The 18,626-nt window shown below is 39.2% G+C and overlaps 1 protein-coding gene across 10 annotated transcripts; it reads left to right on the forward strand.

Annotated features, from left to right (window-relative positions):
• On the forward strand, positions 1-14,654 carry LOC122633169. 10 transcript variants are annotated; one of them, XM_043820769.1, is made up of 18 exons: positions 1-137; positions 3,909-5,263; positions 6,649-6,744; positions 6,956-7,135; positions 7,755-7,961; positions 8,359-8,633; positions 8,720-8,909; positions 9,147-9,339; positions 11,336-11,433; positions 11,685-11,708; positions 12,036-12,080; positions 12,206-12,272; positions 12,375-12,542; positions 12,995-13,139; positions 13,267-13,374; positions 13,450-13,602; positions 13,884-13,919; positions 14,193-14,654. In XM_043820769.1, exons 2-17 carry the CDS (start codon positions 4,481-4,483, stop codon positions 13,909-13,911), a joined length of 2,760 nt encoding a protein of 919 aa, XP_043676704.1. In that variant the 5' UTR covers positions 1-137; positions 3,909-4,480; the 3' UTR covers positions 13,912-13,919; positions 14,193-14,654. The 10 variants fall into 10 exon arrangements, with proteins under 10 accessions (XP_043676704.1, XP_043676701.1, XP_043676702.1 ...); XM_043820766.1 differs by lacking the exon at positions 13,884-13,919; XM_043820767.1 differs by lacking the exon at positions 13,884-13,919 and having other exon boundaries at positions 13,013-13,139.
• The last annotated feature ends 3,972 nt before the right edge of the window (positions 14,655-18,626 follow it).

Consider the following 18,626-nt stretch of genomic DNA (forward strand, 5'->3'; position numbering starts at 1 on the left):
TGGCGACCCATTCGTTCGTTCCATACGCTTTAATCGAAAGTCAGATCGCCGCGGACTGCCGCGTCGTCACGCGGACGCTCGTCGCATCTTCCTCCTATCTCTTTTTTCCACAATTTTGGCTGCATAAAATTATCGAGGTAATTTTCCTTAGTTCCTTCTATCTTTCTTTCTCTTAACCTTCTTTCTAGTGCGTATTTGTATTGAAAAGAAGCATATAATATACGTATATATATTTTACACGTATTTCGTCGAAGATTAGAAAGTGTGTCACGATTTTTGTCGAAGCAACGTGTTACCTTTCTCCTTTTCACTTTGTTTTTAGGGTTTAAGAAATGTATAAAGGAAAAAGCGAGTGTTAAATGAGAGTGAGAAAATCGAAATATATACTCGTGCGAAGTAACAGTGTAAACAGAAGAGAGAGAGAGAGAGAGAGAGAGAGAGAGAGAGAGAGGTTTGTTGGTGTGTTACACAAAGAGAGTATTTACCCGTGTAGGAGGACGGTTCACTGGCCGTACAAAGTACTGGTAATGTTGATAGTTCTTAGGTACACGTATAAGAGCAAGCACAGCGGTACGTCGTTGATTTAATAATTAAACGTCGCGCTTAATGTATCTACGTATTAAAAGGATCGTAGCAAAAGGAATATTTATTGGGCACGTGGCACGTGACAAGATCTAGTATTTCACGTACGAGATATCACATTCTCTCGATACGATCAACGTTCGAGATTTCTCGTAAACAATAGACTTGGACTAGCCACCTTGGAACTGTATGGCGCCAAACGACGAGGGTCGCTGATATCAACCACTCCTACGCAACCGAAGTACGCTGCTTTGTATACGTTTGCGACACGCGCGAATACATTTTGCAATTACGTTTAATAATAAGAACATTATTTGAAAAGCTTTACGATCGATTTCAAAGAATATTTTGAAAAGTCATGAAATAGCATTAAATACAACAAGCTTTTCTCAGCGATGTTTACGTGTTTTGTCATTGCCAAGGAGTATCGTTAAGGTACTCTTTCGAAAGAAAGATAATAAACGAAAAATCGACTAACACGTTTTAAACAAGTCGGACAAACTTATCGTTTCTAATCGTTGAAGGTTCAACAAGGATAGACACGTGCGTGTTCTTTCAATACGTTCGATCAAGCGAGATAAGAATTACACGAAGCGACACCGATGAAACTCTTCGATGCAACTTGAGAGTATCGATTTTACGATCGCATACTTCCCCCGAGACATAAATTCTTAGCCGTCTCTATTATCGAATCACGTAGCGTGTTCTCAAAATTGATATAAAAAAAAAAAAAAGAAAAAGAAATAATAACAAGAACGATCAGTTCCACGCTCGACGATTTTCCCTTCGGTACAAATATTCCTTACTATTACATTGTTCTATCTTACGGTGGAATCTACGATAGTATCGGAAATTAGTTCGAACTTGGAAACAAAACTTTTCGCGAAAACATTTCGCGTGACAAGCGCTCGTTTTTATCGTTCGTTACGTCGATTCGATAACTCCGAAGGAATCGTCAACGTTTTTCGAACTCTTATCGAATTACACTTTACGCGTCGATCGGGATCGACTTCCTTCGACGAATCGCTTATTCGTCTATCTTACTTTTGTTTTATCCGACGTTATATATAAATCCCATAAAATAAATAAGAAAACAGACGCGCTGAAGTTTTTCCTTAAATTCATTTGGCAGGCCACGTTTAAATGGCTTTAACGAGATTTAAAAGAGAGATTAAACGCGGAATAAATGGCGCACCGACACACGTTCGTGCGGTCCGGATACGAGCAATTTGCAATTCGATCGAGTGCTCTCTTGCTATCTCTCTATCGTCGGCGACGAAAGTCTCGCATTGCCGGATACATTGGATCGGCACGGTAGGTCGCTGCTCCGGATGATGTCAACGATGATTGATACGCTTTTGAAAACCTATGGGAGTAAACGAGCCCAAAGGGAATTTCATTCCGCGCCTATTTATTTCGATATTTTTCCTTTGTTTTCTCGACGAAAATTAATAATCGTTGAGTATCGTTTTAATTTTGATTTTCCGATTTTTCTTTCTCTCTTTCTCTCTCTTCTTCCCTTCTTTTTTATTGCAGTTATTTTCCATCACGAACGTAACACGCATGTACAAACACGAATGCAGATGACGCGGCCAATAAAATAACAATAATAATAACAACAACAATAACAGTAAACGCAAATAAAACGATAGCTTCTCTTGTTACGAACGACCATTAAAATTTACGGTGTTACATATCGTGGGTCAAAGGTTAGAGTCGATTGACATTTATCGTTTGTTAATGTGAATCGACAAGACGATGATCCGGTCAAAGGTTTACGACGAGATTTTACAGGGCGGACTCGCTTAGTAGGTGAACATACGAAATTTCGATAAGAGCAAGATAAACGTTTCTTTTTCACGTACTTACACACACATGCACGCGCACGTATATCATAATTTCCGAACTTGACCTAATTTATATAAAATTATCTTCGGATGGGTCGACCCTATTCGAAAAATTGTCCCCCTCGAATCATCTTCGTAATTAAACGACCCACTTGAAATTTAACAGAGAGAAAGGAAAAAATGAAAAAAAGAAAGTGGAAATAATTACGATGACTTCTCGCGTCATAACGATTCGGACACGCACGGTGAAATCATGGAACGGCGAAGGTGAAATTAAACGAGTGGAAAGGAAGGGGAAAGGGGAGGGGTATCTCTCCGTACAAGAGACACGTGTCGACCTTGAATCGTTTTCTACGATCAAGAGTCGTTCTAGAGAAAGATATATTTAATTACCCGTTTTTTTTTCTCTCCTTTTTTAAAAGAGTAAACAATAAGATGAGAAACGTTTCGAACGAATCGACCTCGCTCCCGTCGTTCATCTTTTTCTCAAAACGTGAGTCATCGATGGTTCGTGTCATTGCATAAAAGATTATGCGAGTGCTACATGTATCGATAAAGACGCGTATTTATCGCCAGTGGCATTGACACCATCGCGTTAATCGCATCGTGTTTATTGACACTACTCCTGCTCTTTACCAGCCCTCTTCCCTTCGATCATTAATTATCGTTTTATTCGCCGTCCACGAGACATCGCGTGCAGAACGCATAATGTTCTTAATAAAACGAGTATTACGAATCTTTTCCCGCCATCGTTAAAGACTTTTTTCCCTTTTATTCTCTCGAACGTTTCGATCGTTCGGATTAAAATTTTAAAGTCACCACGATGACCTTTTGGAAATTCGTATTTTGCCCGACGCCTGACATTTCGTTGTTGAGATCGTTTTGTGTTATCCGGTGTAGGAAATCGAGGAAAAAAAATATAATCGAAGCGATAGAGATCGTGCGAACTAAAACCATTGGCATTGGCACCGATGCGTCAATAGCAGGCACGATTCACGGTCTAGTTTGTTCTTCGGTTCGAGTGTTTTATCGTTCGCTTACTACCATTTGGTTTATTAGCGAGGAAATACACAGGCTTATGCACGCAGGTACATTGATATTCGAAGAGAAAAGGAAGGATATCCTTCGGTGATATCGGTGTTAATCATAGCAATCGTATTTGGCTATCGATCGGCTAGCTAGCTTATCGATTCGCCGATACGAAGATAACGCTTCGATGAACGTCGTTAAATATTCGGAAATGTTTATACGTCGCATAACTGACCTTTTCCACGTGTACGTTATCGCCTCGCAGAGGAAATGGTAGAGTAATGGTAGTAGTAGTGGTAGTAGTTGTAGCAGTAGTAGCAGTATAGTTGTAGTAGAGTAGTAGTAGTAGTGGTAACACCCATCGCATTTATCGGACAGACATCGCGTTCTTTTACATAACATAGAACGACTTAAGCCTTTATAACGGTCCTTTGGTTTTTTTTTTTTCAGAAAACTCAACGACATGTACCCCGAATAAAGAGGAACACAAAACGAACGAATTTGGAAACCCCTCTCTAATTTCTTTCAATCGCATTCGAACTTTCATCGTCGTGGAATAACGATCCATCGTGTAGAGGAAATGGAAACTCGATAGACGAAAAAAAATAGGATAAAACAAAGTAGAAAATCTTTCGAACGCGAACGTCGAATATTGGGAATTCTAATCGTTGATCGATAGTTCGCAAGAAAAAAAAAAGAGAGAAAAGAAAGGAAAAGGAGAAGAGAAGAGAAGAGAAGAGACGAGCGAAGGATACCGAAAGAGAGGCGTCGGGTCGCGTCGCTTCGCCGACGGTTTGAAAAAGTTGGAAAAGCACGAAAATCGGAAGTAGGAGTAAGACTGAAGAGGAAGCTCGAGGCGGAGGCGAGAAGAGCGATTGGTGCGAACTCTTAGGCGAGTAGCGCGCGTATCAACGGTATAGTCCGGGGGCATATACCCAGGGTATATGCGTGGCGTATTAATAGACGTCGGTAGCTCGTTGGTGGGGGGGACGACGCTTGCTCGCGGGTGAAAATAGAAAAGAATGTTTTTGGAATCCAATTGGACTTGGTTGGCAGAACGATGGGTCAATATGGCCGACTTGGCCGAGCGGGTGGACGATCTGATATGCAGTTTCGACTCGGCTGGTGACACGACCATGGATACATTGTCGATGCTGATATTCGGTTGGATGTTATTCGGTCTCGTGGTGTTGTGCGTCGGCAAGTACGTTTACAACCGTTTTGTCCTAAACGAGCTCGGTACCTCTCGCACCGCGAAGGACGGCCATGTCTTTCACGGCGATAGTGTTGTGGTGACGAGTGCTGCTGCTGCTGGTGCTGGCGCCACCGGGGCCAAGTTCCTCGGTCATCAGGAAAGATCCACCAAATTATCGGCGTCGTCGGTCGGTGTTGCGTCGGGCTCGAGCTCGAAAACATCGACTTCGACCGGTCCCATCGGAGTAAGCGGTGCCGTGTTAGCTGCCGCTAATACAGCCGCATCTTTCGGGGGAGGTGGCAGCGGCGCGTCCTCGACTATAGCCGCGGCACCCGTTGCATCCTCGCCGTCTCCCTCCTCCCCTGGCTACGTCCCACCGACTCCGCCGGTCCGGAAACGACTGACGAGGAAGACTTCCGGTGCTCTTATCACTCCTGCCAGGAGTTCGAGGGCCCTTCATTTACCTACGGCGACCGGTGCCGACGCCGAAGCCGTCCGTTGGGTCAACGAACTGATCGTCTGGCTGCACTCGGACCTTGTCATCCTCAACGAACTTCTCGCCCTTTGGGTGGCTTCCTTGAACGACTTTACCGCCGGCTCCGTCGACGAGGTCAGTCTCTCTCTCTCTCTCTCTCTCTCTCTCTCTCGTCGTTCTCGAGCCTCCTCGCAAGCGTTATTTTTTATTCGCGGAAGACTCGCCTTCGTGAACCGAGCTCGTAGCGTGTCAGATGGCGCTGGGGAATCCAAGAATAGCGGCTCCAACCTGTTGGATGACTTCGTTTCGTAGCCTTATCTATAGAGACTCGTTTATCTTATTAACGGGAAGCGCGGAGATATATTTTTCTTATCGGCCGATCAATTTCGTAATTGTTCTTTTTTCGATCGTCGAAAATCTTTTATTCCGTAGAAACGGAAAAAGAAAAAAGGAAGAAGCGATAGGGACTCGGGGCGCCAGATAATGTATCGAGCGGAATGTTGCACGCGTAGGCGTTTGTCGGATACGAGCGAGGCGACGGATCTCTAAGATGAAACGGCTCGACTCTACGAGCACTCAATTCGAGCCAGTCGGCGAAAGTAATTTGATTCGAGCGAAAGGCGTTTAATTCGAACAACGTGTTCTTGATCGAATTTGATCCGATTGAATTATCTCGTTGACGTGGCAAACTTGACCTCTCGCGTGTCCGAAGAGCTCAATGGAATCCAAAGCGTCTCGATCCGCTCGCGAAAGAATGCGTTTGTTTGTTCCTTTAACAACGTACCCTCTGCCCCTTCTTCCCACCCTTACGAAACGTTATCTAACGCACTTAACATGCTAAATTCGTTTTTGGAATCGCGGGCGTGTTTCCAATTCCTCGTACATTCTCTCTCGTCTGACTCAGGATGATTTATCACGACGAAAGCTTCGGTCACGCGACTCGACGGAAGACGTCGCTCACTTTCGTCTGGGTTATGAGATCTCAAATGGGAATTAGCTGAGCATCGAGCAAACGTTTGGTAGTCGCATCTCTTTCGAAAGGAAGGATATTTATAGATTCGTTATGTACGTACGTACGTTACACGCATACGCGTAATTATCGACGATCACAACGATTAAACGCGGCCTCGAAAAAACGGAAATGAGATACAAAGTGGTTTCTTCGGCTTATCGATGCAGATCCAGAACGAAAGGAATCTCGCAAGTTATTCGTTCTTCTATGCTTTAAGATGCAGCCAGTCAACGTAGCCAAAAGTATTTACGTTGGAAAGGGGAGCCGTAATTTATAGGCCGTAAAATGTTTTCGCGTGATACCGCCGGCCCGAGTGCGTTCGTTTCTTGCCAAAATTTTACAATAATGTTATTATCTAATCGTACGTTCGTAGACACGTCAGGAATTCTTGTTGATACGTGTTATACGTGCATACATACTTACGTACGTATGTAATAAATACGTTGCAGCGAACATTCAAGAATATTTTCTCGACGGATCGTTGATATCGACACGTCTGATGTTACAGCATGGAGTGGGCGTCGAATTTGTTCGTGTTCTTCCGGAAACACATCCGCCGACTCTGTCAAATATTTTCTGCGAATGCGACTCCAAAGACGATGTGGTAGGTAATCGTATTCATAGAATAAGTTTTTGCGTCTTTTTTATTTCTGTTTTCTTTTTTTATATCCCGGAGAAAAAAAAAGACCGAGACACCCTGTATACGATATAATGCCTCCATTCATTCCTCTTTCAAAGACGTCTTCCTATTCCTCTTTCTTTTTTTTTTTTTTCGCTGTCGTTCTCGTATAATACATACCTCCTTCATTCCGTAGACCATAACGTGCGACTGCGAGGCAACGCCAGCCCTGCAGTTGAAAGCGTTTCGTCAAAGAGGCGACAAGTTGGAATCTAGTCACTATCGCGTCAACGTAAATCGCTTCCGTGCTCGGCTCAACGTCGTTTGCATCACCGAGAAACTTCTAATCGATCTGAAGTGCGACGGATGGCCAGAGGTTTGTTTTCAATGAACCCCTTATATTACCCTATAAGTCTTTCGGATATATCTTTCAAAGATATCGCGTACAAAAATATAAAAAATATGCGTTTTTTGTGCCACCTATAAAAATCAACAAATTTCTCTTGAGAACGAAGATACGTTTTTATCGAACACGATATAGTTTTTCCTGAACGTATAAAAAATTGTTATCCTTAAATAAAGCTTTACAATGAACGGCGAAAGAAACTAATTTTTCTTTCGCGACAACGTTATAAATTGCACGTACTTTTACGATAACGTCCGAGACAAAATTGCTTGATACATAGATACTTCCTATTCCCGTCGAACTACGCAAACTTAGCTCTTAAAGATAAAATTAAAAATGTAAAGCCGATATATCCGTTGAAGATACTTTTGCGGAAAATTCGCAAATCCGGATATGTGGGCTTTGAGGTGCATTGAAAGGTTTCGATCGTAAACGATCTTCTTTTCCAAACGTAGTCGTACTCGCGACGCGAGGAGAAAAGAAGAAGAGAAAAGGACAGATTCGTTCTCCGATAAAAAATCATTTCGTTCGATCGAAGGTAGGACGTAAAAAGCAGAGGAAGTAAAAATTGTTTTGATGTTCGTACCAGGTAAAGGTATCCCTGGCACAGGTAGGAACGATAAAGAAGGATTTGGACGAGAGCCAACTACAGGAAGTAGTGACGGAAATTGTGGTTGGTGCTTTGAGAGGTACGAACGTTCATCTTAATCTTTCGCAATATCCAACTTGTCCACGATTATGGAGAGAACCACCTACGCAAGCTGGCTTCTCTTTGCCGGTACATTACGACAGTATGGTAAGCAAAAATCGCTTTATCTCGAATAAATTCATTTACGACCGGCTAATTTGATAATTAATATATTTTATCGAAATGTCAGCTAGGAGACGCGATTATCTATGTTTATCTATGTCTTTTGCTGTCGATGAGAACGCGCAGAAAAGATCGTGTGCACTTTTACTTTGCCAATCGCGAAACCCACTTTATTACCATCGATAAGCGTGCGTTTATCGATCGCAAAGAAGTGGACTTTGCATGCGATTACCAAAGTAATTAGAGCTGTATCTGCTCTTTTTATCCGAACGAATCGGAAAAAGTGGAAAAGATTTTATCGATTGATCTAAATTAAAACAATTGAATTATCTTTTAATCTTTCGTCGCTTTATTCGTTGACGCTTTAACGCTTCGCTCGTAGAGCGGCTCGAATTCTATGATACACAAGGCATCTCCTCAACGTCTTCACACTCAGCGTCATGCCACTTCCGCGGCGCAGCTGCAACAGCAACAACAGCAATATATGCCTGGCGAAAAGCGTTTGCTCGTAAAGGTCGTAAGAGCGACCGAACTTGGCGGGCAGCATCCCTCGGTTGAACCATATTGCGTCGTCGAACTGGACGAACCACCGCAAAAGCATCAAACGTCGATCAAAAAGGATACGATCAATCCGATCTGGGACGAAGCTTTCTTGTTGTAAGTTAGATCTTCTTTCGATCTGTTGACATAAAAAAGTCTGAGAGTATATAAGATCGTATAAACAAGAATTTTATTCTTACCAGCGACGTCAGTCACAACACGACGGAGGTACTACTGGAAGTTTACGACCACGTAAACAAGAGCCAAAAATTCTTGGGTCTCGGAATAGTAGGGGTCGAAGAACTTCTGGCAAATCCTAGCCAGAGGCAGATCATACCGTTACAAGGTAGACCTTACGAGGAGGACGACGTAACTGGCACCCTCACGGTAGAGGTAATCGATTTTTCGAATTCAACCTCGTGCATTCGTCTACTCGACCTATAACCTATGACTTATGAATTATAACCCAGTTTCGATACACGCCGGCGTCTTTACTATAGCGACAACAGCGAGAACTTGTCATAGATTATTTCTTCATGATATCGGAAAAGAAAAACAAAATATGTTTACGTGCGTGTATATCCGTATATACGTACGTGCGTACGTGTAACGATCGTCTCGTTCATGCAGTTTCTCTTCATCGAGGGTGCAGAGGTGCCACAGATCGGATCGAAGCCTTACAAAGTGAAGGAGACGATAAAACCGATGTCCCCGACTCGTACCTACAATCCAGCGACCAATCTCGTCAGCAGCAATAGTCTTAATTACAACAATGGTAACAGCACTCTTATCTTGTACGACAATACCACTCTGTCAGACGGGGGTAATTATCGATTGCTTGTCTCAAAGGTATTGCATACTTTGATGTGTGAATCCTTAGTGGTTTTTCGATTAGTCTGAACCAACTTCCACTTCCTTTATCTCTTTCATTCCTTATTAAATTATGCAAAAAAAAAAAAAAAAATTCAAAAGGATTTTACCCTTTGTATTCTTTGTGTATTTGCAAATCTCGATCGATCTTGTCTCAAACTTCGATTCGTCGACGTTTTCGCGAAAAGACGATAATCGTTAGTCATTCGATCGTTGTGACGATTCCAAGGAATTTCATTTCGATCAGAATTGTCTCGCGTTTACGTTTCAACATCGTACGTCTAAAGATTTCTGTTTTCTTTTCTTTTCTACTTTTTAGTCCTATAAAAAGAGTCCTTTACTTCCGACCCCTTGCAATCCACAGACACACAGTAGCTGGCATGAAGATTTTTGGGTTTTTTCTTCCCCGTTTGGCGAGACCCGGTTCTAATCATAATTTAGATCTACTCTCACAATCGATTCCCTCAAGTAGAACAAGTCCCAATTACAAGTTTTTAGGTATTTCATTTAGTAAGAATAATTGTAGGATATTTTCAATGATTGGTCTTCTTATTTTCGATAGTACACGAGGCGAAGGAAATGTTTTAGAATATCGAGATACCTCGTATCACGCGAATTTTTATATATTTTCCGTAACGTAATCATTTTAAAACACGCAACACCGATGGTTAAAAATCGATCTTATGACGTCGATGGTATCCGATTACACGAATAAAAAGAGGGCATTTTCCCCTTTAAAATGGTATTTGTTTCACTTCTCTACGGTTTTTAGTTCCGGAGATATAATCGTTTAAAATTTATCATTCATAATTTCGATGATCAGCTGACGCGAGTATGCACGTAGTAAATAGAAAAAACTCTTTGTGTCGGCCCGACGGCTAGCGTAAATTCCAGGAATTTATGTAGGTCACTGTGTCGATTCATTATATAGGTCAATATGGCGGCTCAAATGTAGGTCAGTGGGGCATTCCGCTTGACCTATATTCACTTATGTTTCATTTCGAATATCTCCGAAACTAAAAATCGTAGAGACCTCAAACCAACGCCATTTTAAAGAGTATTTTTTTCTTTACAATCTCGTCATATTATAAACAATTAATTAATGATTTGTTATAAACAATTTGTTATAAATAAATCGTCGAATTTATTTTCCACAAACGAACGCTACATACATTCGTATAAAATACACGCATATGCATACATAAATATACGTTTAACAATTTGTTATAAACAATTTGTTATAAACAATTCGTCATAAAAAGGAGGTTACAGACGCTTCCTTTAGGAATCAACATCGCGTAATGCCTTTTATATTCGTAACGCATATATAGTGCGTAAATAATTTAACAATTTGTTATAAACAATTTGTTATAAACAATGTTATAAAAAAAATAATCACAAACACGATTTTTCGAAACTTAACCAGACGCAATTCAGCGTACGTATGCATACGCGAATTATAATTGAATGATTTCTCATAAACAATTTGTTGCACGATTAAATTGTTATAAATAATTTTTACAGATAATTTCTTAAAAAATCAACTTTTTTACATTCTTCTGTTTACCTTCGAGGAAAATATACGATTTCGCGTTATGAACAATTGTTATAAGCGAAAAGATTAAATAAACAAATCGTTATAAATAATTGTTATAAAAAATTTCTTGGAAAATAATTCGACGTTCTCGCCTCTTCTCTGAGAAGAAAAAGATGCGTTTCTGCGACGGGAACGTTTATACGTATCTCTATAATTATTAATGACCATCGGTGTACACATAAGTGAATAAAACATTTCTATCGATATTTATGAACTTGAAGGATAAATCGTGTTTACGCGAACTACGATTAATACAAATAGATGATGCTTTTTAGGAATCGATGAAACGTAGATCCATTCAATACGAATCCATGAATCTTTGACCATTGTTCAAAAGACATTTTCTTCGCAGATCCTTATCTGACGAATGGTAATGTCGTCGACTCGCCATATAGAAGCGGTCAAACCAACGGTAACAAAGGGACTCTGATCGTGCATAGCCAGCAAAGGGTAAGAAGAAAACGATTGAAAACATTTCACTATTGATTGCACTGCACGTAGAATGTGTGAGACTACTACACTAATAATTTATAAACAATTTTTCATTTTAATATCCGCGTGCACGCTAATCGAACATTATTCCGAATTTATTTTTATACGTGTCACGAATTTGTTCATAGCGTATAAAAATAAGTCCGAATATAGGCGTGTATTAATAATAACGACAGATTTAACGATCCTTTGCTCTCGTTATTTTACAGCAAGCAGAGCGACAAGTAGTAAAGGTGAGCCCGACGACGACGTCCCGAGAGATTTTTTTTTCTTCTTTTTTCTTAATCTTTTTCTTCGATCTTGTAAACGCAATTTGCATTTACGTTCTATAATCAACTTTCCAATTCGCACGCGAGCACGCGACGCGAACTGCAAACGAATGCGAGTGTTTATTTGTTTCCTTTTTTTCTTATTCGTTTTTCTTGATTCAATATTTAAGTCCATCCTCTCGTTCTATTTTCTTCTCGATCGCCGACGTTTACCTTGAGTTTGAGTGCCTTTTCTGTTTCATAAGAACGTTAACTATCCTTGAATGCCGTGTGTGTTTACTAATCCAACAGGTAGCTCTGACGGAAAATGGAAATTGGCAAGAAATTTCCCCTGAGGTAAGTGTACTATCGATTAACTATACTTTTATTTACTTCTCCTTTTTTACCTTCATAGATAATAAAACAGCACTTTGATTGAACATATTTAGGCTCAATGTCTAATCCGATACGATTGATTTCAGCACGGAGCAAAGGATACCAGCATGACGTCAGGACCAGAGAGTACGCCAAATTCCTCTAATTCAGAAGGTAAAGCGTGAAACGTGAAATTGAAAAATGAAAATAGATTAGAATTTTTGAAATAATTTCGATCGCGAATATCGATAACGAGTATGACGTTTTATCCTTCAGAAAGAGGAAGAACGCGAAGAAAACGAAGAGATTTCTTTGGCACGATAAAAAAGCGTTTGAGTCGATCAAAAACGAGAAGTAGATCGGTGGGGCCGGAAGGTGATATTAATCACGAGGACGCACATTCGAGGTCAATATCCGCTGACAGGGCACGAGATCCTGGATCGGGTAAGTTTCAATTAGTTTTATTTCTTAAGTAGATAATTGGATTTGATTAGCCGACATTTTGAAACTTGAACGTAGAATACGACCTTTCTAATCCTTCTTACGTCGTTGAATATTCGTTGCTTTTAATGGTTGATCTATATAGACGTTTATTGTGTATTCAACAATGATCACTTTCGATTCCCAAATATAAAGTTTGTCCCTTTTCTATGTAACTCACACTTTCACGCTCTGTCCTGCTTGCGTAACCGTTGTGTTAATTGGCACTCGATGTTGGTAAGTCTCTCCTCCACTACGTAGACAATCCATATAGAGATACTTTAGCGATCTTAGATCGGCCCCGATTTTCTAGGATAACTGTGAAATAGACGATATCCGTTAAAACATTATCTCCTCAGCTACCCCCGTGTCGCTTCCATTCCACCCCTATCCAGCAACGAATCTCGTTTTTACAGCACATTTGTCGATACCAGGAAGGGAAGAACATTCGAGGAGATCAAGTTTGAGCGAAGCGTCCGGTATTAGCGGAACTTCTACGAGAACTTACGTCAACGAGGCCTCTACTCTCGTTTTAGAAACCTTAGAGAATGGTATCAAGAAGTGAGTATTGTATATAATCAACGACGTAATACATTCCACTTTCGTTTTCACTTAGAGTGAAGTACGTACGTACGTACGTACGTACGTATGCATATGTATATTAACATATTTATTTTTTAATATTTAGACATTATTTGGTACCACTCTCGCTCGCACAAAAGAGCAAGTGGAGGAAAAAGGGTACGAAACTTCATATATTCAACGATCACACGTTCATCGCCAAACACATGCCAGGGTGAGTTTGTAATTAAATGTTATTTATAAGATCAATTAAATTTTCTCTTATTTATCGTTATATTTATGCTTATAGAGGTACGGTCTGCGAGGTCTGTAAACGAACGCTCGCTCGAAGATTAGGCAAACAAGGATACGAGTGTAGGGACTGTCAAATGAAATGTCACAAACACTGTCACGTTAAAGTAGACACAACGTGTCCTACGTCCACCATACAGAGCATCGAATTGTAAGTATAAATCGATTCGATCAGGAAATACTTTTATTTCTATTCTCTTTTTTTTTTTTTTTTATTTTAAACATAAAACGAACGTACCTACGTGCATGAAAATATTTATAATCGCCGTAAAATCGCTTTAACACATATATATATCTATACATATATGTATGTGTATATATATATGTGTGTGTGTATCTATATATATACATCGTATCGGATTTATAAATGATTTAAAAGTTAAACGATATATCTCCTAATGCTCTGCTTTCTTTTGACCTTTCTCGCGTAAGGTCCCTACTGCCGGTACTGAGCGAATAATAAGATAGGTAAGCCAAAGAAAAGAGAATGAATATCATTTTTAACGAGTGTATTTTAACTTAATCGTGCATGCGACGAAAATCCTTTTCTTTAGTTACAAATCCATGGGATTTATCGAACAAACTATATTTTTTCTTTCCACCTTATTCTGATACAACTTTTGCATGCAAGCTATTTTCAAACTTTTCTTCGCAAAACGCGTGAGAATATTCGCTTGATTATTTCTCTGTTCAATTTAATGTCCCAAGAGCAGACGATTGATTTGTCATTTTTTTTTTTAGAACCTACATAAGGGTTCCTGAGTTCGTGAGGAAGTCGTCGATACGTCTATGCTGATATGGGAACCTCTACTACTTCGATCTAAGTGGTCTTTTTATTATTAATAATTACAAGACGGTAGAATGAAAGAGGAAGAAGAAGAAGAAGAAGAAGAAGAAGAAGAAGCAGCAGGAGAAGAGGAAGAAGGAAAAAAGAAAAGTAAATAAATTCAAAAAAGAGAGAAAACAATGGAAATCAAAGAAAAAATATTTTAAGCTTGTGGTCGAGTTTTATGTACTTACTTACTTCGAAGATTGATTAGATAAGCACCGTCGGTAAGATAGATAGTTTTTTTTTTTTTTTTTTGTAAAGCAACATTTTCATTCACTTTCGGTAAAAATCGCTTTGCTCTCACAATCTTCGGCTTTGAGAGAAGCTCCGTTCGATTTCCAAGCGAGAAGACGACGATGACAACGACAACGATCGAAAAAAAAAAAGAAGAAGAAGAAGAAGAAAAGGAATATTCGCGTATACGTGCGAATAGATTAATCAAAATAATGGAGTCAAAGAGATAAGCGAGTTTATGAAAACCGTCCTACCGCTCAACTTCTTCCATTTAAGTTCTTATCGATTATTTAAATCCTGTATTCGTTTTTGATTTTTTCTTTTTTTTTTTTAAGTACTGACTTGCGATTTACACGTACGGATATCGTAGAGAAGACAGCAAATTGTTTCAATTTTTTTTTCTTTTTTATTTTTTCTTTTCTTTCCATTAAAATTTTTTTTTTTTTTTTTATCGTAAGGAAAGATGTTATCCTCCTCGTACGCGCGAGGTCGAACGATTGACTTATAGATTTTTACATATAGAATTTTTCCGAATCAACTGCACGATTAATGAAAAGCGGCACATTTGTTCATATACATGGTATATGTGTGGGTTATATAGATAAGATCTAGATCGAAACGAATGATGGATGATTAATCGTATCCCTTTTTAGACCGATTAGTAATTTCTTATCGAAATAAAGATATCGATTCGAAGATGACGGTAGAACTTAGTTAACAGTCGAATTTTTTATACATCCGAATAAAGCCAAAGACACACGCTCGTTAGCCTTATATATAGTATTTCTAGGAATAAATCCTCGAGCACGGGTAGCACAAATATTTCTACACCTACGCGTACACATCGGACACGCACATGAACACGGTCACATGTAAGTAGGTATGCCATAAGGACGAATCTAAAACGTGTTACAGGCACATTATTACCGTGTGGATAACGAGAGAAATACTAATTAATGATCTGGCCTAATTAAGGCTGATATAAGTATGATAATAATAATATTAATAATAATAATAATGATGATAATAATAATAATAATGATAATAACGTTTCTAATTATATAAGGGAAAGATATATATTACGGCTTTTACGTGCTCGATCGTAAGGAACGTTTAAATTCGACGAAAGTAAAACGAAACTCTATGTATGCATATATATATACACTCGCATATACGTGTGTGTGTGTGTGTGTGTGCGTGCGTGTGTGTGTATCGAGGATGCGTCTAGTCTTCATCTATTTGTTTTTGTCTTTTGTTATTTCTTAAGAGAATAATTAAGCCGTTTTATTCTTTGATCGCGTCGACATCGATTCGATTAATTGTATTATACATTATCATTGTTTCAACACGGACGAGCCTTTTTGACATTTTGTAAAATTAATTCGTGTAAAAGAAAATTAGTGTATATACAATGACTACGCGGTCTCTCTCTCTATATATGTATATTCTTTTTCTTTTTCTTTCCCTTTGTATACGAAACCTTTCGAAATTCCGCACATCCTTCGTTTATTATTCCAATATTGTTTCATCGTTTTGTCCATTATAATAAAAAGAGTGTGAGTGAGAGAGAGAGAGAGAGAGAGAGAGAATATTTTTCGACCAGCAACTAGCGAGCATTTGATACCACCATTTTAAAGGAAATGCAGATGTTGGATTAACGTTGATGGATGATCGAACCAAACGAAAAGGGAAAATACACGCACACGAATACATGCACAATGCAAGCACAGGAGAAAAATAATTTGAAATTTTTAACTTAGAGGCTGTGAATGATGAATCCATGGTGGGAAGGTTGTTAAGGTACAATACAGAAAACGATTGCCTTTATAATTATCGAGATGAAAATGTAAAACGCTTTACGAGCAAACTCGTATTTCTTGGCCGGTTCAAGGGACGAGAAGGCAATAGAGAAAAGAAGAAAAAACAAAGAAAATAAAATAAACCCCAGAAATACTCGCACAGAATAATTTTAAACGATGAAACGTCAACGATCGATGCTTTTATTTATGTATATCCTTGTTATATACACGATAATAATCGAACGGCACGTTTTTAATCTCGATCTTCATATCGATCGTCTTATCGTACTTGACTTACTTACCTACGTGTTTCTAATTTTGTTAGTTTTCTTCGGATGCTCGAAACGGCATTGTCGAAAACGAACGATCATGACAACTATTTATTAACGAACAAACGAAACGAGAGAAATCAGGCCGAAATTGAAGAAGCGAGAAGAACTTTTGAACGACGAGTTCGAATAATATTACGATAGTGCCTACAATTAATATTACTGTTACATGATAATATTGTACGTTTGTCATATAGATGCTTTATTTATAGAAAGTATTTCCAATTGTTCTTGCATAGCTTTTATCGTCGATCGTCGGATAAGCAAGTACGCAAACGCCGTGCACGAGGCGAAAGAGATTAGTGTGACGATGTCGATCATTATGCATTGCCCGTTTATAATAATAACAATTATAGTAATAATAATAGAAATAATAATAATAATAACGACTATGAGGATGAAGATGATGATGGAGATGATAATAACGACGACGACGACGACGACGACGACGATGACGATGACGACGACGACGACGACAATGACGATGATAATAATAATTGCGTGTTATTATTATTATTATTGTTGCTATTATTATTATTACTATTATTATTATTCTCGCAATAATGGGATAAAGGAATATTCTGTAACGTTAAGAAAGAATAATATACGATGATCTTACATACCGTTGAAATCTTATTGGGAAGTTTCTCGTAAGACGTAAGAAATATTTCTTTTGCAGCATTTACGAAGAAAAGTTCATCGTAAGTATGAAAATATTTTACTTCTTTCTATTTTTTTTTTTAATCTATGAATATTAAATGTTGCCATTAAAAATATAAATGGTCACAGAAAAATATTTGTTTCGCGTCCGATCAATAATTAAGGGAATCAATAATTTGGATATTTTCGTGAAACGAAAAAGAAGGAATAATGTATGATTAATAATGGAGAACGAGCCTTTTAGAAATTTGTTAAAAATATCTCGAGAAACGACGAGAGGCAACGCGTTGACCGATTTTCTCGGTGATCGATACGGTGCAATAACCTCGGGATGCCGTAGGAGATATCTATAGAATGTCACGAAATATTAGAAGTGCTTGGAAAGAGAAAAAAGAAGAAGAAAAAAGAAAAGCATTTATTTACTATCAAAGTACAAATGATTTTGAGATCGAATCGTTCGGGGAATATCAATGGATCATTCCTTGCCACACGTAACATTTAATTTTATAAATTTAGTTGGTAATCAATGACGTCACGATAGCGATACGCGACGTCACATCCGATAAAGGTTGTACGTTAAAACGACGCTTGTTACGTCATAGACCGTCGTAGATCAATCGCGTCTAAGAAAGGGTATAAGACGTCTTTATATCGACGTATCTACCTGAGACTCGTATTTATGTCTTTTAAGATAAATGTAGAACGATGACGATAAGGAGGAAGGAGGCGTTGAAGAAGATTCGATAAAAAAAGATATGGACGACACGTAAGGAGGATCGGCGGAGCGTAGGGAAAGGGTCACTCGGTCGATGAGTACCTCGTAGAAAGATTCGTCTCTCTCTCTCTCTCTCTCTCTATCCTCTATTTCTAGCTAGAGAGAGGAAAGAGAAAGAAGGAGGAAGGGAAGGAGGGAGGGAAGTTTGGAGGTAAAAGGGGTAAGGAGGAGTAACGTGATTCGCGAATCACGAGTCGTCGGTTGACCCAGATCGAGGTCAGAGTCCCTGTTTCCCGGAACAGTTGCGTCGCGATATGGATGGTTCAACGTGTGGATCAAGGAGAGGGATGCTGCTGAGTATCCATGGCAACGTGACGCAATGGTTACGTCATCGAAGGGAGTGCAACGACCCTCCGTACTTATCCTTTTTGCGACTGCAGACACTCGCTTGTTCGGTGAATGGGGCCATGCGGATCGATCTTCGATCGTCCCTATTACAGATCGATTCGAGTAGCTTCCGTTTCAGTGAATCCGTGACGTATATCTATAGCCATTTCACTATTCATCTTCTAAATTCCTTCGATGCTCGAATCGAATAAAATGTCATTC

The sequence above is a fragment of the Vespula pensylvanica genome, chromosome 11 (assembly GCF_014466175.1).
Source record: "Vespula pensylvanica isolate Volc-1 chromosome 11, ASM1446617v1, whole genome shotgun sequence".
NCBI lineage: Eukaryota > Metazoa > Arthropoda > Insecta > Hymenoptera > Vespidae > Vespula > Vespula pensylvanica.